Source organism: Oncorhynchus gorbuscha, linkage group LG01, assembly GCF_021184085.1.
Source record: "Oncorhynchus gorbuscha isolate QuinsamMale2020 ecotype Even-year linkage group LG01, OgorEven_v1.0, whole genome shotgun sequence".
In the NCBI taxonomy this organism is placed as follows: domain Eukaryota; kingdom Metazoa; phylum Chordata; class Actinopteri; order Salmoniformes; family Salmonidae; genus Oncorhynchus; species Oncorhynchus gorbuscha.
In genome coordinates, this window is record NC_060173.1 from 31,378,305 (window position 1) to 31,405,438 (window position 27,134).

At 42.8% G+C, this 27,134-nt stretch overlaps 1 protein-coding gene across 5 annotated transcripts; it reads left to right on the forward strand.

The window, feature by feature from the left end:
* Positions 1-2: 2 nt before the first annotated feature.
* LOC124035965 (serine/threonine-protein phosphatase 6 regulatory subunit 2-like) lies at positions 3-26,645 on the forward strand. Of its 5 annotated transcripts, XM_046350000.1 has the most exons (26): positions 3-475; positions 936-1,071; positions 1,346-1,484; positions 1,583-1,681; positions 1,765-1,951; positions 2,790-2,927; positions 3,088-3,153; positions 3,275-3,387; positions 3,472-3,585; positions 3,718-3,838; positions 5,776-5,967; positions 6,047-6,388; positions 6,483-6,547; positions 8,759-8,874; positions 8,967-9,052; positions 11,443-11,520; positions 11,610-11,707; positions 12,628-12,682; positions 12,826-12,950; positions 13,323-13,483; positions 13,658-13,726; positions 13,769-14,015; positions 14,108-14,193; positions 14,795-15,020; positions 23,182-23,289; positions 23,368-23,813. In XM_046350000.1, the coding sequence occupies exons 3-26, from the start codon at positions 1,357-1,359 to the stop codon at positions 23,399-23,401; spliced, it is 3,054 nt and encodes a 1,017-aa protein (XP_046205956.1). In that variant the 5' UTR covers positions 3-475; positions 936-1,071; positions 1,346-1,356; the 3' UTR covers positions 23,402-23,813. The 5 variants fall into 5 exon arrangements, with proteins under 5 accessions (XP_046205956.1, XP_046205937.1, XP_046205946.1 ...); XM_046349990.1 differs by lacking the exon at positions 23,368-23,813 and adding an exon at positions 26,241-26,645 and having other exon boundaries at positions 4-475; positions 13,658-14,015; XM_046349964.1 differs by having other exon boundaries at positions 4-475; positions 13,658-14,015.
* The last annotated feature ends 489 nt before the right edge of the window (positions 26,646-27,134 follow it).

The window sequence follows — 27,134 nt, forward strand, 5'->3', positions numbered from 1 at the left end:
TGCTGACAGTCAGCTGATAGGCTACAGAGAGCAGCATAGATTATGGAGGCATGTAGCTACAAATATTCATATTTATTTGTATAAACCTATCTCTAGGCTAGTTGCAGTTTTGAATAACGCCGGCTCGTCAATGTTGGAAGTACCCTTCTGACTGGGCCACCTAGTTAGCATTTTAATAATCTCCTGTTATTTTTTTACTAGGGGCATGCAGTCTGTGCTATGTTTTAAGGGTGCTACACATTTTGGAGGGACTTGTCAAGAATATTCAAGAAGCGCAGTATCTTTGGCACACCAATAAACCACACATGCTCGGCGTAGATTTGATTGCTCGTTCCCGCAATAGTGTCCGCCATTTTGATTTAAAATATGTGAGAATCCTTTTCTGTCTTGCTCCAATCTCCAGGATAAAAGCGACAACTAATTTACTGAACCTGGGATTGTCCTATACACAGTTGGAAGGGTCAGGCAGCTGCTGGTGAGTTGACAAGGAAACACTCGACAGATTACTGATATATTTGGTTAAATAACCTGGACGTGCATCACCAGTTGACTGGTTCGGAACATAAACAAAATGCTCAGCTAGCAGGTTAACAACACTGACGCACTGAAGCTAAAGTCAAGGTAGGTGCTTGTCGTAGCTGAGCTGAGAATTCTCAACCCCACGATATCGCGGAGATGATAGTTCCCAGAGTCGTAGCTGTGACATGGCAAGATTGCAATAATCAGCCTGGCTAGATACGCAGTCTAACGTTAATTAGCAGCCCGTAAACCAGCAACAACATCCGGATTCTACTAGCTAGCTAATATATGCTCAGACATTTGACAGTCATGGATAGCTAGCCACCTTGCTACGCACCACTGCATCCTAAAGATGAGGAGAGTCAGCTGTGTGTGCTGGAACACACTAATTACTGTTCTCTCTCTGTCACTTTCAGGTTGCAGAGGTAGTGATGGCTTGTGTGTGAGGGAGTGTGTGTGTGTAATCATCCATACAGATTCATGACCGTTCCTACCTGCATATTTGATATAAATGACTGAAGAGGTCTGACCTAGGACACACATTTTACTAAGGTAAGAAGAAAACACACTCACACCTGACACATTATGCTCACTTAAAGATATAATCTAGACTATCTGTTCACTTCAGGTTTAAAGTGCTTCCCCTGTAAACTGAGAGTGTGTGTCTGACTGTCACCCCCCCAATCATACCCCCTCCTTGCATCTTTCTTTAACAAGACAATGGGAAACCTCATAAAACACAAGACCAAACAGAACAATTAAAGTTGCAAAATCTATGATTCACAGTGAAGTTGGTGTTTTCTATTCACTGTGTCTCTCCTCCCAGCAGCAGCAGCCATGTTCTGGAAGTTTGACCTGCACACGTCGTCCCAGCTGGAGGCCCTGCTTGAGAAAGACGATGTCACGCTCACTGAGCTCATGGAGGAGGAGGACGTACTGCAGGAGTGCAAGGCCCAGAACCGCAGGTTAGCCTTTAACATTAGCCCCTGCACACTTTTTATTAGCATTAGCTTTAGCATTTCCAATGCTAACAAGTGTCTGTTGGCTCCTCTCTGGGCCCCAGGCTGCTGGTCTTCCTGTCCCAGGACACCTGCATGCAAGAGCTGCTGCACCTCATCACCACAGAGCCACCTGCTGGTCTGGAAGAGATCAAACGCTTCAAGTGAGTTGATACACACACACACACATGCACGTACGTCCAGTCAGTCACTGGGATGCTTCAATGAGCGTGTGTGTGTGTTCCAGGCATCCTAACATAGCATGTGAGCTGCTGACGAGTGATGTAGGCGTGATAAATGATAAGCTGGGGGGAGAGAAGCCCCTTCTGGACATCCTCTACTCCTTCCTGGAGCAGCCCCCTCCCCTCAACCCCCTCCTTGCATCCTTCTTCAGCAAGACCATTGGAAACCTCATCACACGCAAGACCGAACAGGTACAGTAACAAACACATCTTACACACAGTTAAAGGGATACTTTGGGGTTTAGGCAATTAAGCCTTATTTCCTACTTACCCAGAGTCAGATGAACTCATGAATACCATTTTTATGTCTGTGTGTGCATTTTGAAGGTAGTATATTGTTAGCTTAGTGCTTTTGTTGGAAGTCTCCACAAACTACTAGCCAGCTCCTCTCAAAAGCAGAGAAATGGACCTAACTACTCCAAAGCTTGGTGGTTGGTCATTTATATTCTTGCAAAGCTATACATAGTAATCAATATTTTATAAATTTGTACATTTTTCTGATAATCACAAGAAACAAGGATCTATCCACTTCCTCATTCTGTCCCCTTGTCACATAGAGATTGCAAGTTTGAATCTCTGTGTCACTACCCATGCGCTCACAGGCGCAATAATGGGACAAATAGTTGTAAGTACCTTAGTTGTAAGTCGCTCTGGATAAGAGCGTCTGCTAAATGACTTAAATGTAAATGTAAATACAGCATTGCGATCTCTGTGACAACGGAGCAGGATGAGGAATTGGATATAATCTTGTTTCTTATGATAATCAGTCAAATGAACACATAAAACATAAAAATGGTATCCGTGAGTTTGTCTGACTCTCGGCAAGTAGGAGGAAAAAGGCTTAATTGCCTAAACCCTGAAGCATCCCTTTAATGGTTCTAATCTGGTTGTTGTGTTCCATTTCCTGCAGAGCAAGGAGATTTCGTCTCTCCAATGTAGATTAATAAAATTGGTTATAATAATCTATATTGTTGAAATATAGGTTTTCAGTTGTTCTGGGTGACCGGTGATTGTGTTGTGGTCTCTGTAGGTGATCTCCTTCTTGCGGGGAAAGGAGGGTTTCCTGGGTCTGGTTCTTAAACACATCAACACATCGGCCATGATGGACCTCCTGCTACGCCTCATCAGCTGTGTAGATCCTGCTCCTCTCCGACAAGACACACTCAATGTATGTCACACACACACACACACACACACACACACACACACACACACACACACACACACACACACACACACACACACACACACACACACACACACACACACACACACACCCTCAGTGTGACTTAAAATATGTAATGGTGTGTTTTGTGTTCTCTCTGCAGTGGTTGAATGAAGAGCGGCTGGCTCAGAGGCTCATAGAACTCATTCACCCTGGGAAAGACACGGAGGTGAGACACACACACACACACACACACACACACACACACACACACACACACACACACACACACACACACTACTGATGACTAGAGTGCTGTCAAAAGAGTAATGTAGCCAAATGTGTTTCAGAGACAGTCAAATGCGTCCCAGACTGTGTGTGACATCATCCGTTTGAGCAGAGACCAGACCAATCAGCTCCAAGAGAACTCTGAGGCCGACCCTCTGCTTGCCGTGCTGGAGTCGTAAGTCACTCTCTCACACTCTCTCGCTCTCTCACACACACACACACCTACCTATAATTCCCTCTGTCCTGTGTGTTCCTGCAGGCAGGAGTGTGTGAGTCAGCTGCTGGACAACATGTTTGTGGGAGAGAGCACAGAGAGCTGCATCGTCTACGGAACTCAAGTCCTTCTCACCTTACTGGAGATCAGGAGGCCGGGGTTTGTGTTCCATTCTCACATTCCTATAAAGCCTACCGAATAGGATGTATACGAATTTGGTCATAGGCTAGCCCCTCTGACTCACAGATTTTCACAAATCCTAACTGTGTCTTTGGTGTGTGTGTGTTCCAGAGTGGAAGGTGTGCTGGATGTGTGTGTTCTGGGATATGAGAGGTGCGTCGTCAGCAGCATCCTGCAGGCTGTCCAACCCCACCTCAAACACTACCACCAACTACTGCTGGATCCTCCCAGGGTAAACTCGTAGACACACACACAGGGTTGGGCGGTATCCAGATTTTCATATTGTCCTTTTCTCATCCTGGGATTTACGGTATTAGTGCACAAGATGGCACCAAAAAACTTTAAAAAGCCCATCGGGTGTCTATTACCAGAATGCTACCAAAATTATTTGCTACCAAAATTGCAAAGACCACAATCCAGCTCATAAAGTTATAGATGTGTGTGTAGGTGCTAGCGAATGTCCTTTTTGGTGAGTTTGGACATTACAAAGCGAATGTGAACAGGAGACATTGTGCAAAGGAACAAAGTTTTAATGCGTGCTTGTCTGAAGGAAGGACAGTACTGGCTCTAGAGCAGCATGTGAACATGCTGTGTTTGTGTGGTATCTGGAGTCGCTAGGGCAACTGGGCCTGCCTGCTCTGCCCGGTGAACAGGGGGGGAGCAGACAGGCCTAGAATGGAGAGGAGAAAAAAATGCAAGGACATTAAGATGGCACTGGCAGCTGTACAGATAACCCATCCAAAGGGCTTTGACTTCTCAAACATGGCAGAAAGCTAACACAATATGATGCCCCAATACCTTATTAATTCAGCCACTTACTTACATAACTAGCCAGTTAGACTTAGGGGTTGCTATCAAATCAAAGTTTATTTGTCATGTGTGCTGAATACAACAGGTATTACAGTGAAATGCTTGCTTACAAGCCCTAACCAACAGTGCAATTTCTAAGTAAAAAATAGGTACTGGGTAAATAATAGACCAGTGGAGAAAAAAAGGAAATAGCCAGTGAAAATAACAGTAGCGAATCTTTATACAGGTGGTACCGGTACAAAGTCGATGTGCACGGCACCGGTTAGTCGGGCTAATTGAGGTAATATGTGGGTGTATAGTTAAAGTGACAATGCATAGATGATAAACAGAGTAGCAGCAGTGTAAAATAGGGTGTTTTTCGTGCAGGAAAAAAAGATACAACGCAGAAATATCCTGCTGCGTTTTTTCGACGCAGATCTAAAATTCTTCTTATTGTAATTTCTGCTCAGGATCGAACACATTTTGTGCTTCAGTTGTACTTCTCCACTCGGGTGAGAGTTCACGAATGAACTGGCATTCTATCACCAGACTGCGCTCTGACTGATGTGTAGCTACATTTACCGGTACCTTTCTCTGTGTAGCCAGCTTAATTTTCTCAGGTAAAATGCTAGATTAACTTAAAACAAAACATTAGGAAATGTAGCTGGCTACATTCTTTCTATAAATAAACTTTAGAAATATGGCAGCCATGCAAAATAAATACCATGCTTTTTCATTGTAAGCTCATTTATTACTTATGTGGCTGCCAGCCAAATAGAGTAGCACTTCTGTTGTCATCTGATGAAAATTAAGCTATTTTATGCCGAATGTGTTGCACTAATGTATTTTCTGTGATGGATAACTTTAGTTGCATGTCCCTGATCACTCTATTGAAGCAAAAAACCACAACTTTCAATATAAAACGCAACCCCTGTCAATACACAGCTGGACTCGACCTGCTCCCGCTTTCTCCCATTGTGCTATTTACAAACAAACAGGATATGGCTCAACTGTTCTGTGGAACTATGGTAAGCTTCATAATGTAATGTGACCGGTGAAATGAAGAACGAGATCTGCTTTATCTCTTAACATATTGCACAAGTTGACTGCAGGTATTTACTTAAGTATATATAAAAATGTATTGGAAAAACTTCCAATATATAGTTATAATGTTGACGCTATTGAAAAACCATTCTGTGGCTATTCCCAAGTACCTCAGTATACCGTGCAAGCCTACACACACATACACACATCCTGTATTCTCTGTCACCCTTCCAGTCTTGCGGTGTTATGCGTTATACATTCTTGGAGCTGTAATGTCAGCTATTCATCACACCATAAAACTAAATTACACCTGTGTCTATGTGCGTGTGTTTCTAGCGGACCCCCATGCTGACCAGTCTAGGTGTGTTGGAGGTGCCACTGGGTAACTGTCGTCTCCATGTGGCCAGACTAATGGCCTCCCTACTACAGACTACTAACATGAGTTATTACACCTGTTTTGACGACACTATTTATAACAACACCGTCACACTGGAGCTCTGCAGACTCCAGACCATAAGCCTCCTACTGGTGAGTATACTCGCACACAGCATGTCCTGGTTTGTATACATATTTGTATCTGTTAACCTGTTTGTGTTGTCTGTTGCAGGACCTGTTCTTTAAGTACACCTGGAACAACTTCCTGCACTTCCAAGTGGAACTGTGTGTGGCAGCCATTCTCAGCCACTCTGCTCAGGAGGAGAGGCCCCAGGTTAGCCTGATTATCCAGGAAAGGCCCTTGGTTCCCCTGGAGGACATTCCCCAGGCCAGCTTTGTGGCCCAGGAAAAACCCATGTTTCCCCAGAAGGAGAATCCTCAGGGCAGCCTCCCGACCCAGGAAAAGCCCAGGCTTCAGCAGGAGCCCCAGGAAAACCATGCCTTGCCTGGCCCCAAACCAACACTGCCCTCTGTTCCTCCTGACATCTCCACACATAACCCACTGGTGACCCATGTACGTGTCTCTGTCTGCCTGTGTTTCTCTGTAACATTCTCTCTCAAGGTCTCCCTCCCTCACTCTCTTTCTTTCTCTCTCTCTCCATCTGTAGTTGTTTCAGGACTGTCGTCTGATTCAGAGGATATTGGAGGCCTGGGAGGAGAATGATAAGACTCAGTAAGACACTCCGTGCCGGAGAAAATAGAGCCCTAAGGAGGCGCAAGTGTCAAACGCACATTAGTTTGCCATTTTGTAATCTAAATACTGGTGCGGTGGCATTTTCCAGCCCTAACGCCAGGTTTGGCAATTTACCTGTCTAACATTAGAGCGAGGAGGGGTGGCAATATTTGAGGTGTGTCATTAAAAACGAGCACAAAAGTGAAAACTTCATGCAGCGCTAATTGGAAGTTTTAAGACTCACAAAAAGCATGTCTTAATTGTAACGGTGTTCTTCGTTTGTAGAAAGAGAGTCGGACCGAAATGCAGCGTGGTGGTTACTCATGTCTTTAATGAACGAAATGACGATACATTAAATAACTTTAAATAATACAAAAACAACAAACGGAACGTGAAACCTAATACAGCCTATCTGGTGAACACTACACAGAGACGGGAACAATGACCCACGAAATACAAAGCGAAACCAGGCTACCTAAATATGGTTCCCAATCAGAGAGGCAGCCAAGCCCATACAACACCCCTACTCAGCCACGATCCCAATAATACAAAAACCCCAATACGAAATGCAACAACATAAACCCATGTCACACCCTGGCCTGACCAAATAATAAAGAAAACACAAAATACTAAGACCAAGGCGTGACATTAACGATAATGCAATTAATAATGACATGAATGCTGAGAGTGGAAGTGCAGCCTTACCAGCCATAATGCACAGTGCCCATGGAAGAGGGATGTGCCCGTGAATCTCGTATTTACAAACATAACAAAACGATTGTTTTCCCTTCATTTGATTTAAAAACCAAGCATAGCCTACCCTCCCCTCAATCAAAGTTGGTTTAACAGCATCGCATAAGGTGCATCTTTTTATCTTGGCCCTTAGCCAAGTAGCCTATGAATGAAGGCTTCTAAATGGTTTACTGAGAGTGCTTTGAAATATTTTAGGTTTTTGCCCTCATGCTATCCATCTCCATTTTCAAAGAGCGCCCTTCATCCGCTTACCAAAGCCATGCTCCTCCAAACTATTCAGTCCTCCTATAATGCCATATCAATGATACAATTGTATTTTGTGTAGTCATGTGAATGTTTTGAGTAAAGACATTTAGGCCTACGTGTTTACACGGTGCCATGGAACGAGAGAAGCGATTTTATGATATAACGCTTCTGACCCTGTCCAATTTAGAAATATTGTTGGTGTTTTAATAAACAGATTGCTTTTTTTTGTTTGATATCAAGCCCTCAATAGGCTGCCTTTACCCGAGGCTACTAAGGCTGGTTCAACAGCAGTTTTTTTTATCCTGGCATTGCAAAGTAGCTCTCCATGAAAGGTGTTTAAATGGTCTATTCGTCTGAGTTAATTTGCTTGTTCGAGTATCCATCTCCAAAGAGTGCCTCATCTGGTTACCAAAGACGCACTCCTCTAGACTTAATTAAATTATTCTGTCCTATAATGCAATATCAACAGTATGCCTAGGCTATATTGAGAACGTGCCTCACACATACAATTTATGGCAGCCTAGTATTTTTTTTATTTTAGAAGTGCAATGAGTAAGGACATGTAGTGGTGGTTAGGCTCGTGGAAGAGAATTGCAACGTTGACCAGCAACACTCCAAACAGGCTATTGAGCAAACACTGGATTTAAAAAATAAAATAAAAATAAAAACATTTCTGTTGCTAATTGATACTGTAGCCTATGCTAATTAAAAACTGTAGGATCAATCCACAATGGACCAGAATGAGAATATTCTGTACTCCAAGACGAATTGGTGCTTATGACAATGCAAATACTGTCAATAACCTACAGAACTTGAAACAAAACTCATTCAGTATTAAGCCATGGAACATGTTGATTGGCCCGTGAGTGGCCAAGCCCTCATCACATCGACAGCTTATTTATTCATCAAAACCCAGCCATTTCATGCCACTGCCAGCTATTGCGCTCATATTTCCCTCTGTGTAAATATAACAAATATTTCTGGCACACCCTGAACCTATTAAGCTCTGCCAGCGCTTAGATTTACCACTGCGTTAGGTTTGTTAATAGAGCCCTCAAACTGTTGAAGGTAAACAGATTCAACAGTTCAGCTGTTTTTGCTCTTGTTTTGTCATCTGTGATTGGTGTGTAATAGTGTGTCACGAGTGTAGGTTGTTAACATTTCTAAATGTAATTGCATGTTACATTTTCTCATGAATGCGTGTGTTTTCAGGGCAGAGGGGGGTATGAGGAGAGGCTACATGGGTCACCTGACAAGAATCGCTAATACTGTAGTCTGTAACATGGAGAAAGGACCAGTCCGCATCCAGATCAGCAGCCTTATTACAGGTAGGGCTGTGTGTGTTACTTAGGCCTACGGACATAGCAAGCTTATTGTAGAGTAAATGTATGTGTGAAGCTCTCTACTGTCTGTGTTGCAGAGCTGCCTAAGGATTGCAGGGGGCGCTGGGAGAGCTTTGTAGACCAGGCCCTGACAGAGACCAACAGGAAGAACACTGTAGACCTGGTACACATACCTGCTCACACAAATGCACACCAGTGTTTCCCATAGCATTTTCTTCAGGAGTGGTGGCAAGGGTAGCCGGGGGGTGTGCATTGGTACAAGCAGGGGACTTTGCCAATAAGCCACCGACTATCCATTTAAGTGCGCGTCTCGTCATTAAAATATATATATATATATATGTGTGTAGATGTTACAGCCTTATTCTAAAATATATTAAATAGTTTTGCAATCGACGCACAATACTCCATAATGACAAAGCTAACACAGGTTTTTTTTTTTTTATGTTTGCAAAAATGTTTTTTTTTTAAATACTGAAATATGATATTTACATTAGCATTCAGACCCTTTACTCAGTACTTTGTTGAAGCACCTTTGGCAGTGATTACAGCCTTGAGTCTTCTTGGGTATAAGCTTGGCACATCTGTATTTGGGGAGTTTATCCCTTTGCAGATTCTGTCAAGCGCTGTCGGGTTGCATGGGGAGCATCGCTGCACAGTTATTTTCAGGGCTCTTGATCGGGTTCAAGTTTGGGCTCTGGCTGGGCCACTCAAAGACATTCAGAGACTTGTCCTAAAGCCACTCCTGTGTTGTCTTGGCTGTGTGCATAGTGTCATTGTCCTGTTGGAAGATGAACCCAGTCTGAGGTCCTGAGCTTTCTGGAGCATATTTTCATCAAGGATCTCTGTACTTTGCTCCATTCATCTTTCCTTCGATCCTGACTCGTTTCCCCAGTCTCTGCTAATGAAAAACACCCCCTGAGCTTGATGCTTGGAGTGGCTTCCGTCTGGCCACTCTACCATAAAGGCCTGAGTGGTGGAGTGCTGCAGAGATAGTTGTCCTTCTGGAATGTTCTACCATCTCCACAGAGGAACTCTGGAGCTCTGTCAGTGACCATTGGGTTCTTGTTCACCTCCCTGACCAAGGCCTTCCTCCCCTGATTGCTCTGTTTGGCTGGGTGTCCAGCTCTAGGAAGAGTCTTGGTGGTTCCAAACTTCTTCCATTTAAGGATGGAGGCCACTGTCTTCTTGGGGACCTTCAATGCTGCTGAAATGTTTTGCTACTGTTCGCCAGATCTTTGTCTCGACACAATCCTGTCTCGGAGCTCTACGGTCTATTCCGTCGACCTCGTGGCTTGGTTTTTGCTCTGACATGCACTGTCAACTGTGGGACCTTTTTATATAGACAGGTGTGTGCTTTTCCAAATCATGTCCAATCAATTGAATTTACCAGAGGTGGACTCAAAGTTGTAGAAACATCTCAAGGATGATCAATGGAAACAGAATGCACCTGAGCTCAATTTCTAGCCTCATAGTAAAGGTTCTGAATACTTATGTAAATAAGGTATTTTTATCAATTTACAAAAACATTTAACCTGTTTTTGATTTGTCATTATGGGGTATTGTGTGTAGATTGTTTTTAAAAACATTTAATTAATTTTAGAATAAGGCTGTAACGTAACAACATTTAGGAAAAAGTCAAGGGGTCGGAATACTTTCCGAACACTGTTTATTTTTTATTTGATATATAATATTTTATTTTGCAACAGTTTAGCAGCTAAATCAATATAGGGGGAACTCTGCATACCACAAATGTAAACGCAACAATTTCCAAGATATGACTGAGTTTCAGTTCATATAAGGAAATCAGTCAATTTAAATAAATACATTTGGTCCTAATCGATGGATTTCACATGACTGGGCAGGAGCGCAGCCATTGGTGGGCCTGGGAAGGCATACACCCACCCACTGGGGAGCCAGGCCCAAGCAATCCAAATGAGTTTTTCCCCACAAAACGGCTTTAATAGATACAGAAATACTCCTCAGTTTCATCAGCTGTCCGGGTGGCTGGTCTGAGAGGATCCAGCTGGTGAAGAATCCAGATGTGGAGGTCCTGGGCTGGCGTGGTTACACGTGGTCTGCGGTTGTGAGGCCGGTTCACCAGATTTTCTAAGATGACGTTAAAGCGGCTTATGGTAGAGAAATTATCATTCAATTCTCTGGAAACAGCTCTGGTGGACATTCCTGAAGTAAGCGTGCCAATTGCACGCTCCCACCAAACTTGAGACATCTGTGGCGTTGTGACAAAACTGCACATTTTAGTGGCTTTTATTGTCCCCAGCACAAGATGTACCTGTGTAATGATCATGCTGTTTAATCAGCTTCTTGATATGCCACACCTGTCAGGTGGATAGATTATCTTGGTAAAGGAGAAATGTTCACTTGCAGGGATGTAAACACATTTTTGCACCAAATTTGAGAAATAAGAAATAATTTTAAAAATTCTAGGATCTTTTCAGCTCATCAAACATAGGACCAACACTTTACAACTTACGTTTTGTTTTTTGTTCAGTGTATATATACACGTGTAAAACCCCTTGCTTCTGTATGTTCCAGGTGTCTCACAACCTGCGCTCCTCCAGTGAAGACGATGACCGACAGAGTCCCTTCCCCAAAGAGTTGTCACTGCAACAGGTACACAAATTTAGAGTCATCTACTGCTCCTACTCTGTCCTGGTAGCTACCATGATCTAGGTCTGTTTTATATGACTGATATCTTACAGACATTCTCAGACTACCAAATCCAGCAGATGACTGCTAACTTTGTGGATCAGTTTGGCTTCAATGACGACGAGTTCTCAGAACACGGCGACAACATCAGGTAAGACGCACAAACGTGACATCAAGTAAGTTCAATCAAACAAATGTATTTGTCACATACACATGGTTAGCAGGTGTTAATGCAAGTGTTGCGAAATGCTTGTGCTTCTAGTTCCGACCATGCAGTAATATAACCTAACAATTCCACAACAACTACCTTATACACACAAGTGTAAAGGAATGAATATGTACATAAAAATATATAAATGAGTGATGACCAAATGGCATAGGCAAGATGCAGTAGATGGTATAGTGTACAGTATATACATATGAGATGAGTAATGTAGGGAAAGTAAACATTATATAATATAAAGTGGCTAGTGATAAATTGATTACATACATTTTTCCATTATTAAAGTTGCTGGAGATGAGTCAGTATGTTGGCAGCTGCCACTGAATGTTAGTGGTGGCTGTTTAACAGTCTGATGGCCTTGAGATAGAAGCTGTTTTTCAGTCTCTCGGTCCCAGCTTTGATGCACCTGTACTGACCTTGCCTTCTGGATGATAGCGGGGTGAACAGGCAGTGGCTCGGGTGGTTGTTGTCCTTGATGATCTTTATGGCCTTCCTGTGACATCAGGTGGTATGTATAGGTGTCCTGGAGGGCAGGTAGTTTGCACCCGGTGATGCGTTGTGCAGACCTCACTACCCTCTGGAGAGCCTTCCGGTTATGGGCGGAGCAGTTACCGTACCAGGCAGTGATACAGCCCGACGGGATGCTCTCGATTGTGCATCTGTAGAAGTTTTATTTTTTTTGGTGATGAGCCAAATTTCTTCAACCTCCTGCTGCTGCACCTTCTTCACCACGCTGTCTGTGTGGGTGGACCATTTCAGATTGTCCGTGATGTGTACGCCGAGGAACTTAAAACTTAACTTCCTTAAGTGGTTCTGACTTGATTATGACTGTATGTTCTGTGCTGCAGCGCCACCTTTGACCGGATCAAAGAGATCAACTTCAACGTGGACACAGAGGACACTGTGAGTGACTGAGTCAATAGTATCTACCTCATACGCGCTTCCAGTTTTGAAATTGACTGTCTGTCATTACCTAAAATACTCTTGGAGTACAGTCATGCAGGGAATCTATACGTATACATTGTTGTGTTTGCGTTCGCTCACAGGCTAAGACTGCAGCATTTGAGGCCTGCACTAAAGAGAAGATACAGTTGTTTGATGACAGCGAGGAAGAAGACATCTGGGAGGAGAGAGAGATCAACTATACTATGCACACTAAGTCTAGGACCAGGTACACAGAAACCCATTAATAATACATCACACTGGGACTTTGTACACACACACACAGGCCTACATATATGCTATCTTAATTTGAGCCTGCTTCTCACGGCAGGAAAATAATCCTTCAACAGGAAATGTGGATTATAGTTAATGGAAATGTTTGTGGGTTAATGCATCTTTTTTGTTAGGGAAAATCAAATCTGATATTTTAAAGTTACAAACTTTAGGAGCCTTTTAAACCTTGAATATACTCGAATTTACTTTTCCTGATGCTCAGGAAAATTATTTGAAAACAGTGATCCAATTTAGACCGGAGATCTACACACACACACACACACACACGTCACACACACATAAGTAATGCTCTCTCTTGGTTTCTCAGGTTTGGGGGGCCACAGACGTCTGTTGGATCGGCTCAGAGTGATGGGATGAGCGATACTCCTGATAAGTCAACAGGTTCTGACACAGAGGGGGAGGTGCCTAATGAGGTCACAGGTCAGACTGAACACAGCAAGAACATCAGCCAGACGGAGACTGCACAGAGTAAGGATGACTATTTGACCCCAGTTCTGCTTGTGTGGGTGGGGGTATTTCATGGGTTTGCTGTGGAGGGTTTTTGTGGTTGTGTGTGGTTCTAGTTTTCTTTGGTTGTGTGTTGCTGTGGTAGTACAAGTTTTTGTGTGTCTGGTGCTTTTTCTGAATTGTCGTTTCTCTCAGGCCCTGGCTGGGCGGCTAGTTTCGGGGAGGTGAACTTTAACTCCCCCTCATCTGGAGTGGACCCATGGGGTAGCCCCGCCCCCAAGCCTGGAGTGGGCGTAGACCCATGGGGTAGCCCCGCCCCCAAGCCTGAAGTGGGTGTAGACCCATGGGGTAGCCCTGCCCCCAAGCCTGAAGTGGGTGTAGACCCATGGGGTAGCCCCGCCCCCAAGCCTGGAGTGGGCGTAGACCCATGGGACAGCCCTGCCCCCAAGCACGGAGTGGCCGTAGATGCATGGGGAAGTCCCGCCCCACAGCCTGTAACTACAGAGGCTGAGAAGGGCTGGGCCAAGTTCACTGACTTTCAGCCCTTTTGCTGGTGAGTGCAGCCATGTTTCAGCCCATCTTTTTTAACCTTCTGCTGCTTATATATAGGATTATATTCTGACACGTGTGTTTGTGTGTGTTCAGTTCAGAGACAGGTTTGAGATGCACTTCTCCAGTGGACTCTGAGATCTGTGGGTCAGACAAAACTAAACCCAGCCAGGGAATGAACCGTAAGTCTGTGTACTCTCCCTGCATTGTGAGTTGTGTTTGTGTACACTGAGTGTACAAAACATGAGGAACACCTTCCTAATATTGAGTTGCACCCCCTTTTGTCCTCAGAACCGCCTCAATTCGTCGGGGCGTGGACTCTACAAGGTGTCGAAAGTGTTCCACAGGGATGCTGGCCCATGTTGACTCCAATGCTACACACAGTTGTCAAGTTTACTGGATGTCCTTTGGGTGGTGGATCATTCTTGATACACACAGGAATTGTTGAAAAACCCAGCAGTGTTGCAGTTCTTAACACACTCAAACCGGTGTGCTTGGCACCTACCACCATACCCAGTTCAAAGGCACTTCAATCTTTTGTCTTGCCCATTCACACTCTGAATGGCACACGTACACAATCCATGTCTCAGTTGTCTCAAGACGTAAAAATCCTTCTTTAACCTGTCTCCTCCCCTTCATTTACACTGATTGAAGTGAATTTAACAAGTGACATCAATGATGGATCATAGCTGGTCAGTCTGTCATGGAAAGAGAAGGTGTTTCTAATGCAAAGTGTGTTCACTTTGCAGAGCATGTGTGTATAATTGTGTGTTTTCTCTGCAGCATGTGTGTGGAGTGTGTGTGTGGCGAGGAAGGCTCCCCTGGTAGCATCAGACACCTCTTCATCAGGAGGCTCAGACAGCGAGGAAGAGGAAGAAAAGACTGAATCTGTTACTATGGAGATAGTATCCAAGGAAATGGTCACTACAGAGACCATCGTCACAACCGCCGGACTGGAGACCATCAGACTTAACATGAATGTCAAGAACGAGAGAGCTGGCTTCAACAGGTATATACAGTGTATTTGGAAAGAATTCAGACCCCTTCACCTTTTCCGCATTTTGTTACGTGACGGTCCCTCGTTAATCTACACACAATACACCATAATGACAACGCAAAAACAAGTTTTAGACATTTTTGCAAATAGATATTTATTTTAACTGATCACAATTACTTAAGTATTCAGACCTTTTACTCAGTACTTTGTTGAATCACCTTTTGGCAGCGATTACAGCTTTGTCTTCTTGGGTATGATGCTACAAACTTGGCACACCTGTATTTGGGGAGTTTCTCCCTTCTCTGCTGATCCTCTCAAACTCTTGTCAGGTTGGAGGCTGCCACCACCATGCTTCACCGTAGGGATGGTGCCAGGTTTCGTCCAGACATGACGCTTGGCATTCAGGCCGAAGAGTTCAGACCAGAGATTCTTGTTTCTCATAGTCCGAGTCCTTAAGGTGCCTTTTAGCAAACTACAAGTGGGCTGTTTAGTCAATTCAATTGTATTTGTCACATGCCGAATATAACCGTACAGTGAAATGCTTACTTACAAGCCCTTAACCAACAATGCATTTTTAAGAACCCCCCCCCCCCAAAAAAAAGTAAGAATAACAAATAATTAAAGAGCAGCAGTAAATAACAGTAGCGGTGCTATAAACAGGGGGTACCGGTGCGGAAGCAGGTAGGTAGAGTTATTAAAGTGAGGGGTGGCTTCTGTCTGGCCACGCTACAATGTATGCCTGATTGGTGGAGTGCTGCAGAGATGATTGTCCTTCTGGAAGGTTCTTCCATCTCCACAGAGGAGCTCTCTCAGAGTGACCATTGGCTTCTAGGTCACCTCCCTGACCAAGGCCCTTCTCCCCCGATTGCTCAGTTTGGCCAGGCTTCCAGCTCTAGGAAGAGTCTTGGTGGTTCCAAATGGAGGTCTACCGGAAGGGCTGATTTCAAGTTTTCATAACAATCGGAAATCTGTATTTTTGAACGCCGATTTCAAGTTTTTTTAAATAATATATATATATTACACTTTTACTTAACTAGGCATGTCAGTTAACCTCTCTGAACCACCCATCTGGGATAATTGGCATCAGCAACACTGAATAGCATAGCGCAACAGTCAAATAATATTACTAGAAAATATTCATGAAATCACAAGTGCAATATTTTGAAACACAGCTTAGCCTTTTGTTAATCACCCTGTCGTCTCAGATTTTGAAGTTATGCTTTACAGCGAAAGCAATCCAAGCGTTTGTAAGTTTATCGATAGCCAAGCATAGCATTATGTACACTTAGCATCAGGAAGCTTGGTCACGAAAATCAGAAATCAATCAAATGAACCATTTACCTTTGATCTTTGGATGTTTTCACTCACGAGACTCCCAGTTACACAGCAACTGTTCCTTTTGTTCCATAAAGATTATTTTTATACCCAAAATACCGACGTTTGTTTGTCGCGTTATGTTCAGAAATCCACAGGAAAGAGCAGTCACGACAACGCAGACGGAAATTCCAAATAGTCTTCATAATGTCCACAGAAACATGTCAAACATATTTTATAATCATTCCTCAGGTAGTTTTTAAAATATATATTCGATAATATATCAACCGAGTGTGTAGCTTTTTCCATAACAGCGGGAGGAACAATGGCCGTTTTACTCAATTGAGCACCAACTCACTCCGAGAGTGAGTTGTGATCCTTCACGCTCATTTTTTTCAAAATAAAAGCCTGAAACTATGTGTTAAATGAAGGACAGGCACGCATAGGAACAGAATTTTCAAAATAAGAGGATTGGATTATCCTCAGGCTTTCGCCTGCAATATCAGTTCTGTTATACTCACAGACGATATGTTTACAGTTTTGGAAACTTTAGTGTTTTCTATCCTAATCTTGTCAATTATATGCATATTCTAGCATCTGGTCATGAGAAATAGGCTGTTTACTTTGGGAACGTTATTTTTCCAAATGTAAAAATAGTGCCCCCTAGCTTCAAGAGGTTAAGAACATATTTTTATTTTCAATGACGGCCTAGGAACAGTGGGTTAACTGCCTTGTTCAGGGGCAGAACGACAAAATTTTACCTTGTCAGCTCGGGGATTTGTTTTTGCAACCTTCCGGTTACTAGTCCAATGCTCCGACCACCTGCCTTACATTGCACTCCACGAGGAGCCTGCATGGCAGGCTGACTACCTGCTACGCGAGGGCAGCAAGAAGCCAAGGTAAGTGGCTAGCTAGCATTAAACTTATCATATAAAAAAAACACAATCTAAACATTTACATTTAAGTCATTTAGCAGACGCTCTTATCCAGAGCGACTTACAAACATAATCACTAGTTAACTACACATGGTTGATGATATTACTAGTTTATCTAGCGTGTCCTGCGTTGCATATAATCGATCCGGTGCCCGTTAGTTTCTCATCAAAATCACAGCCTACTTTGCCAAACGGGCGATTTAGCACTGTCATTGCATCAAACCTAACCATAAACATCAATGCCTTTCTTTAAAATCAATACACAAGTATATATTTCTAAACCTGCATATTTAGTTAATATTTCCTGCTAACATGAATTTCTTAGAATTAGGGAAATTGTGTCAATTCTCTTGCGTTCCGTGCAAGCATTCAGGGTATATGCAGCAGTTTGGCCCACCTGACTCGTTGCGAACTGTGTAAAGTCCATTTTATTCCTAACAAAGACCGTAATTAATTTGCCAGAATTGTACCTAATTATGACGTTGAAGGTTGTACAATATAACAGCAATATTTAGACTGTTAGATAAAATACGGAACGATTACGTATTTCACTGAAAGAATAAACGTTTTGTTTTCGAAATGATAGTTTCTGTATTTGACCATATTAAATCAAATCAAATTTTATTTGTCACATACACATGGTTAGCAGATGTTAATGCGAGTGTAGCGAAATGCTTGTGCTTCTAGTTCCGACAATGCAGTGATAACCAACGAGTAATCTATCCTAACAATTTCACAACTACCTTATACACACAAGTGTAAAGGGATGAAGAATATGTACATAAAAATGTATAAATGAGTGATGGTACAGAACGGCATAGGCAAGATGCAGTAGATGGTATCGAGTACAGTATACACATATGAGATGAGCAATGTAGGGTATGAAAACATATGAAGTGGCATTGTTTAAAGTGGCTAGTGATACATTTTTTACATCAATTTTTCCATGATTAAAGTGGCTGGAGTTGAGTCAGTATGTTGGCAGCAGCCACTCAATGTTAGTGGTGGCTGTTTAACAGTCTGATGGCCTTGAGATGGAAGCTGTTTTTCAGTCTCTTGGTCCCTGCTTTGGTGCACCTGTACTGACCTCGCCTTCTGGATGATAGCGGGGTGAACAGGCAGTGGCTCGGGTGGTTGTTGTCCTTGATGATCTTTATGGCCTTCCTGTGACATCGGGTGGTGTAGGTGTCTTGGAGGGCAGGTAGTTTGGCCCCGGTGGACTGGGGCCAGGTGGACTGGGGACAGCAAGGAGTCATCATGTCAGGTAGTCCTGAGGCATGGTCCTAGGGCTCAGGTCCTCCGAGAGAGAGAGAGAGAAAGAAAGAGCGAAAGAGAGAATTAGAGAGAGCACACTTAAATTCACACAGGACACCGAATAGGACAGGAGAAGTACTCCAGATATAACAAACTGACCCTAGCCCCCCCAGACACAGAAACTACTGCAGCATAAATACTGGAGGCTGAGACAGGAGGGGTCAGGAGACACTGTGGCCCCATCCGAGGACACCCCGGACAGGGCCAAACAGGAAGGATATAACCCCACCCACTTTGCCAAAGCACAGCCCCCACACCACTAGAGGGATATCTTCAACCACCAACTTACCATCCTGAGACAAGGCTGAGTATAGCCCACAAAGATCTCCGCCACAACCCTCCCAGGGACTGTATGAAAGAGCCCTAGTAAGCCAGTGACTCAGCCCCTGTAATAGGGTTAGAGGCAGAGAATCCCCTTGGAAAGAGGGGAACCGGCCAGGCAGAGACAGCAAGGGCGTTTCGTTGCTCCAGAGCCTTTCCGTTCACCTTCCCACTCCGGGGCCAGACTACACTCAATCATATGACCTACTGAAGAGATGAGTCTTCAGTAAAGACTTAAAGGTTGAGACCGAGTTTGCGTCTCTTACATGGGTAGGCAGACCATTCCATAAAAATGGAGCTCTATAGGAGAAAGCCCTGCCTCCAGCTGTTTGCTTAGAAATTCTAGGGACAATTAGGAGGCCTGCGTCTTGTGACCGTAGCATACGTGTAGGTATGTACGGCAGGACCAAATCAGAGAGATGGGTAGGAGCAAGCCCATGTAATGCTTTGTAGGTTAGCAGTAAAACCTTGAAATCAGCCCTTGCCTTGACAAGAAGCCAGTGTAGGGAGGCTAGCACTGGAGTAATATGATCAATTTTTTTGGTTCTAGTCAGCATTCTAGCAGCCATATTTAGCACTAACTGAAGTTTATTTAGTGCTTTATCCAGGTAGCCGGAAAGTAGAGCATTGCAGTAGTCTAACCTAGAAGTGACAACAGCATGGATTAATTTTTCTATAACACATTAGATTTGGTAAAAGATGATACAAACAAAAAAACATGCGTTTTCAAAATGGTTTTTGTTCCATCGAGAAAGGCCATAATATAATATTGCAGTTTAGGTGAAATTTAGGTTTTGGCCACTAGATGCCAGCAGTGTGTGCAAAGTTTCAAATTGATCCAGTGAAGCATTGCAATACTGGACAATATTTTGTATCAAGTTTGCCCAAATGTGCTGAATTTTTATTTAATCTTTTTTATTTTGGTCAGTTGATACAATTGATACATTTTGGTCAATTGATACATATTTTCAAGTACATAACTATAGAGAATATACAAAAATGATAAGGTAATACAACATATTTAAGTGTACACACTCCCAGTAATGTTCTTTGTGATGGATCATTAGCTCATACACAAACTTTCACACATCTAGATGGCCGGGCGGGGTGGGTGCGGAGCCAGAGACAGTAGGGGTTCAAACTGTAGAACCCAGTTACTACATTTTAATATAAAAATGTATTTTATCAAACAAAACTATGCTACATTTATCTCTGGGACCCTCCGGATGAAAATTCATAGCAAGATTACTGAATTGAAGTAATCTTCAATTCAGAGGTGAATGTTTCAAACCAGTTGGCATGATCATTTTTGTTGCTGTGCACTCCTCAAACAAGGGCATGGTATTTTTTCACTGTAATAGCTACTGTGAATTGGACAGTGCAGTTCGATTAACAAGAATTTAAGCTTTCTGCCCATATAAGACATGTCTGTCCTGGAAAGTTTGCTGTTACTTACAATTGTCATGCTAATCACATTAGCGCATGTTAGCTCAACCCGTTTAAAAGTTAAATTGTGGAATTTCTTTCCTCAATGCATTTGAGACAATCACTTGTTGTAACAAGGTAGGGTTCGTATATACAGAAGGTAGCCCTATTTGGTAAAATACCCAGTCTATATTATGGCAAGAACAGCTCAAATAAGCAAAGAGAAATGACAGTCCATTACTTTAAGACATGAAGGTCAGTCAATCCAGAAAATGTCAAGAACTTCGAAAGTTTTTTTCAAGTGAAGTCACAAAAACCATCAAGCGCTATGATGAAACTGGCTCTCATGAGGACCGCCACAGTAAAGGGAGACCCAGAGTTACCTCTGCTGCAGAGGATAAGTTCATTAGAATTACCAGCCTCAGAAATTGCAGCATAAATAAATGTTCAGGTAACAGACATCTCAACATCAACTGTTCAGAGGAGACTGCATGACTGCACACTTAACCAGCATGGCTGCAACAGCATTCTGCAGCTATACGCCATCCCATCTGGTTTGCGCGTAGTGGGACAATCATTTGGTTTCAACAGGACAATGACCCAACATGCCTCCAGGCTGTCTAAGGGCTATTTGACCAAGAAGAAGAGTGATGGAGTGCTGCATCAGATGACCTGGTCTCCACAATCACCCGACCTCAACCCAATTGAGATGGTTTGGAATGAGTTGGACCGCAGAGTGAAGGAAAAGCAGCCAACAGGTGCTCAGCACATGTGGGAACTCCTTCAAGACAGTTGGAAAAGCATTCCAGGTGAAGCAGGTTGAGAGAATGCCAAGCGTGTGCAAAGCTGTCACGGCAAAGGGTGACTACTTTGAAGAATCTCAAATGTATTTTGATTTAACACCTTATTTGGTTACTACATGATTCCATGTGTTATTTCAAAGTTTTGATGTCTTCACTATTATTCTACAATGTATAAAATAGTACAATTTAAAGAAAAACCCTTGAATGAGTAGGTGTATCCAAACTTGACTTGTACTATATAGACAGGAGTGTGCCTTTCCAAACCATGCCCAATCAATTGAATTTACCACATCTCAAGGATGATCAATGGAAACGGGATGCACCTGAGCTCAATTTAGTCTAATTGCAAAGGTTCTGTTTTTGTTTTTTAAAGAAATTTGCAAACATTTCTAATCTGTTTTCGCTTTGTCATTTATGGGCTGTGTGTAGATTGATGGAGGGGAAAAATAATTGAATCCAATTTAGAATAAGGCTGTAACGTAACACATTTTGTTAAGTCAAGGGGTCTGAATACTTTCCAAATGCACTGTATGTATGAAAGTACTCATTTGGCACGGTCTTATTTCTGATTATCTTGACTCACCTTGCGCACCACTTATTTATTTTTCTTCACCTCACACAAGTCAAGCAAGTTTGTTTTTTAGCATCCATTGCGAATGATAGTTCCTCAGTATTTGAAATATCTTTCAAACACTCCTTGCCTCGCTTATCACCAAGCCGCGTGAAAGAGCTAAATATCACGATCTGATGATCCCAGTGGAAACATCATAAACAGCTTACTGTCCCGAGCTCACACAACTCTGCAGTGAGGGATAAGTGCCTTGCTCAATTGGCAGATTTGTCACCTAGTCAGCTCGGGATTTGAACCAGCAACATTTCGGTACCTAGAATGTTCCACTTCACTAGCAATAGTTCAAGACAGACAGAAAGGGAGGCAGAACAAAGATGAATTTGATTTGACAACCAGAATTTTATCAGGATATTTTCTGCTGTTTTTATTTGTCGGTCAATGTATTTGACTTGCCGATGGAACTTATAGGCCTACTGCTACATCTGCGTTATGCTCTCATTTCTTTAGCTGCAAGTGGATCACAGTATCAATGTGTCCATATGGCAGAGGCTTGTGCTCTCCCAATAGTGTAATTTACATGTTTTAAAAAAAAATCATTTTATTATTAACCACGTGACAATGATTTTGAGATACAAACATTTTTTAAATTAAACTGTTCCATGAAAAATGCGCATGTAAAAATAATCCATAACTGGTTCGCAGATTGGTAGAAATGGTAGGATAAATTGTAAGCTTCCCCAGACATGAAACTCACCGGCTGCCTATGGTCTTTACTATTACATCTATTCAAAAAATTGTGAATGCACGTGCACAGATGGGAGGTCCCAAACGTGCCCTCCCTTGGAAATCAAAGGCCCCTCCCAACTGATTCGTTCTGGTGCCTGGTCTAAGTATGTTCCCCTCCCTGCCTTACTGTCTACACCACTCATCTCATCTCACCTTCTCTCCTTCCCACCGTTCCAATACTCATCCCTCCCACCTCTTTTCCTTTCCTTCTCTTCCTCTCCTCTACTCTCTAATTTTGTCTCCTCTCTCGTCCAATCCCCCATTTCCTCCCCTCTCCTCCTTATGTAGTGTATGAGGTCTCCAACCACTGAGTGTGTTGCCTGTGTTTGTTGCATTGGGAATGTGTTAGTGTACAACACTTTGCAGACCAAAAACCAATGGTATGTGTTGGCCACATGTTAATTCTGTTAATAAGGCATTGAACTTTGTGTGCAGCTGCATGATAACTAACTGTTTGTATGTGTGACCTTTGGCTGGACATCCCTCCGTTCCTCTCTGACCCTATCACTATGCCTCTCTACTCTAGGTCTATAAGGAGAACATCTGAAAAGGCTAGAAAGTCCTATATAGTGCACTACTTTTGGCCAGAACCACATAGGCCTGCCGCATAGGGCTCTGTCTAATAATCGTGCCCTCTACAAGAAATTGGCTGCTATTTGAGACACAAACAAGATGTTCTTAGTTGTGCCTTTCTACTTTTACAGTGAGGTTGACATGAAAGAGAAGGAAAAGGAGAAAAAGAGGGTGATGGGTGAAGACCTGCTTAATGCCACAGCTGCTCCTCTCACAGATCGCCCTGCCACCGTCACAAAGTAAGTGTGTTTCTGTCTGTCTGTGTTGTGTACCTGCTTCTTCACTGACACCACCCCCACCCTCCACTCTCCCCACAGAGAGACACCCTCCTCAGCAAATGGACCGGCCTAGTACTGCGCTACCACAACACTTACACACTCCATTCCCTAGCTAACACAACCACACTCCACTTCCCAACAACACTCTATGACATGCAACATCCTGTATTTGTGAGCAGTGCTGTCCTGTCATTGGTCCATGTCAAGGACATCTATGGTGGTTGAGCAGGAGAAAAGCAGAAGAGAAAAGCCAGTTCAGAATCCAGACCACAGCTCTTAAACACCAACAACCAATAAACAGATTAATGTGATGTTTGTCCCTGCCCTTCTGCTGAAGCCTCTCCTACACACCTATCACCACCCTACACACTGGGACGTGTGTGTGTGTGTGTGTGTGTGTGTGTGTGTGTGTGTGTGTGTGTGTGTGTGTGTGTGTGTGTGTGTGTGTGTGTGTGTGTGTGTGTGTGTGTGTGTGTGTGTGTGTGTGTGTGTGTGTGTGTGTGTGTGTGTTTGCTGCACAATGAATCAAATTCACATCGACATCGCAATATTGACATGTGCAATGTCCTTGTCTCAACATCCAAAGTTGCAACAATAGTTTTAAAACGCCACTAAGCCGCGTGAGGAAAGTTTTTATAGTTTACTCTGTCTTCCCTCTTGCGGCATACTCACACCAAGAATCTACCCCTGTCAATCAAGCAGCGCATTTCCTTCTCCTCCTCGGTCAATGCAGTCAACAGATTGTTCTAAACAAGAACGATGCTTCTTTCCACTTTGCTTCCTAATATACAGTACCAGTCCAAATTTTGGACATACCTATTACTTTTCTTTATTTTTACTATTTTCTACACTGGAAAGCTCCAACAGGTGCTTTGCATATGTGGGTACTCCTTCAAGATTATTGGAAAGGTATTCCAGGTGACTACCTCCATAAAGCTGGTTGAGAGGATGCCAAGATTGTGCAACGCTGTCATCAAGGCAAAGGGTGGCTACTTTGAAGAATCTAAAATATATTCTGATTTAACACTTCTTTGGTTACTACATGATTCCATATGTGTTATTTCATAGTTTTGACGTCTTCAATGTTATTCTACAATGTAGAAAATAAAGGAAACCCTTGAATGAGTAGGTGTATCCAAACTTTTTACTGGTACTGTGTTTCTATGTTTCCAACAGTTCACCCAAGTGTTTTGATCTTCATCACGAGTCAAATTGCTATTCATTTTTGTGGGCTATATCATGCAGCTCTAGCACACGCACATGATCCAGCTTTATGTCGTCTTGTTAGTTCTTATCTCTCCAGCTGTGTTTATTTATTTATTTTGCACTTAACTTAAGCTCTTTGTTGAGTAGAGAGACGAGATACTCTACTCCCGCTGTAGTCATCCTCAGCCCAGAGCAAAGTCTGAGGCCTGGGGAGGAGGGGAGTGGGTAGTCAAGTACTGACTGTAAGATCCTCAAAGCCAAAATGTATTCCTAGTTTAATTTATTTGACTCAATCATTTTATTATAGAAAATCCAGAATGATTATGAAAATCAACCACTTTCTTTCTCTCTCTTTGGGTGGACTATTATAAGTAGTGAAGATATTGGTTGTCTGTGCGGTCTCTTCGCTTGTGTGTTGGTGTGTGGAAGATTTGGGATATATATACTCAAGTTAAAAGAGCATTCCTGTGGATGTGATGAAAGCACACCTGTGTGACTTCACACAAACACACAGCATGATTACACACACATACTCAGTGTGAGTATTCGCACACATAGAAAAGACTCATATATATATATATATATATATATATATATATACACACAAACACAGCGTGAGGCATACACACACACACACACACCACTACCTGAGTGTGCGCACACGCACACAAAGCGTCAGACATACACCACTACCTGAGCGCACACAAACAGTCACACCCTCCCATATCACCCCTCCACAGAGCTGTGTAAATGTAATATTGTGACATTTGAACCTGTATTAGGTTGTGGTATAATGTAAACGTATTATGTAAACAGTATATAAATAAACACTTATCTATTTCTGGTATAATTTCAGATGTATCGGAAAGCGGTTTGCTGTGTGTTGAAATGAGGCAATAATGACGTCTGTGTTTTGGTTTTTACCCCAGCATCAGACGCTGTAACCCTGCTACATGCTTTCACGTGGAGGTGGGGTGGGGGTGGTGCGCATGTTTGATATATTGGAAATGTCTTCCATATACATACAGTTTTGGTAAAGGAGGAAATGGAATGCATATGTTCCATTGACCAGATTGGCGCACATTCAACAAACCTGATCTAACGAAGTGAATATTCGTCAGTTACAAATATCAGGATTTTTTTTGTATTGTAACAGGCCCACAATGTCGGTGCTTAAGTCCGATTTTTGTGTTATTTCGCTGCATGGAATGCAGATGATTGCTAAATGCTAACTCACATTCGTATATAAGCTGGTTAGCAGAGCTAGCATACAGAAAACGGAGGTAGTCAAATTTGTTTTTAACTGTAATGCAGTTGATTGGTAACGATGACATGAACATGTGTTGGGGTTGACGTCCATACCAGCATTATACTCTGGTTTTTAGAGACTTGTGATCTTTTCCCCCACACATTCCCATGGCAATTCCATTATTTTGGTCAAGTTCGATTGATCTCTTTACTTTATCTATGCTATAATCATGCTCTATCATCCCATCAATATAAAAAGAGATCTCTCTCCCACCTTTCTCTCAAAGCATCGCATGTCCTTAATGTTATGTGGTTTTATGTTTTTAAAGCACTTTGTGATGGTGTCACAACCACCAAGGTTTTTCCTCGCAGCTGAGGAGATGTTTGACTAAAAGGAATCAGTTTGAAATATTAAGATTTTTAAATAACTATGTTATATGATGGGTTTTTATCCACAGATCGTGATGCCAAAGTGTCTTCCAGAGTGGGCTTGGTCTCAATCCTATAAGAGATAGTCTTCTTCCTCAGAAGTGTCCAGGGGATTAAAAAGGGGTTGTGTAAGTGGTAAAGGTTCAGGAGAAGCGTATAGGGTAGAGACAAATGAAATAGGCTAGATTTGGGACTGGGAGAAGGATCCAGGGTCTGAAAAAGCTAACTAGTTGTACAGGGTTACATCATACCTTCACCCCAACACCACACTGCATCTGACCCATACGTGTGTATGTGCTTTCTGAGGTCAGAAACCTTTTGTAAAGGGCGCGGCTGCTCGTGGTTCATTTCTGTATAAGTAATAGGTATGTTACTGTTGTCAAACCCTAGCCTGTATGTTAAGATATCAAACTAATAAATGTCAATCATCAATACTGGCTTCTGAATGTCATTGCTTAATGTGCTGAAATTATTTAGCAGCACCCAGCACAAATACAGTACGTTTATCTTTAGTTCAGGTGAGTAGTGTGGTTGGGTTCCACTTGCAGTCCAAAACACAAAAACATTATACACACGGTTATTTAGGTTAGAAAGAGTCAATAACCCCTCGACTTCCACACACAGCTACTCGCAGACAGGAAACACCTGCATTCTTTCTGATAGATCTCCCTCCCTCAGTCTCTGTGATATGAGACCCACAGTACAGACACTGCTGCTCTCAAATCAGATTCCTGATGAGTTTGAGGCCAAACACCATACAGTCTCTCACACACGGTCTAAAACAGACATTTTGTCTTTCTGTTACTCTTCCTCTCTGTATTTCACACTCCGTGCTGCTCTGCTGTCGAGAAGCACCGCCACAATGCGTAGGCTACATTAAGTCACTAGGAAGCTGTGATGCGCTGGGGAAGCTGTGGAGCCAG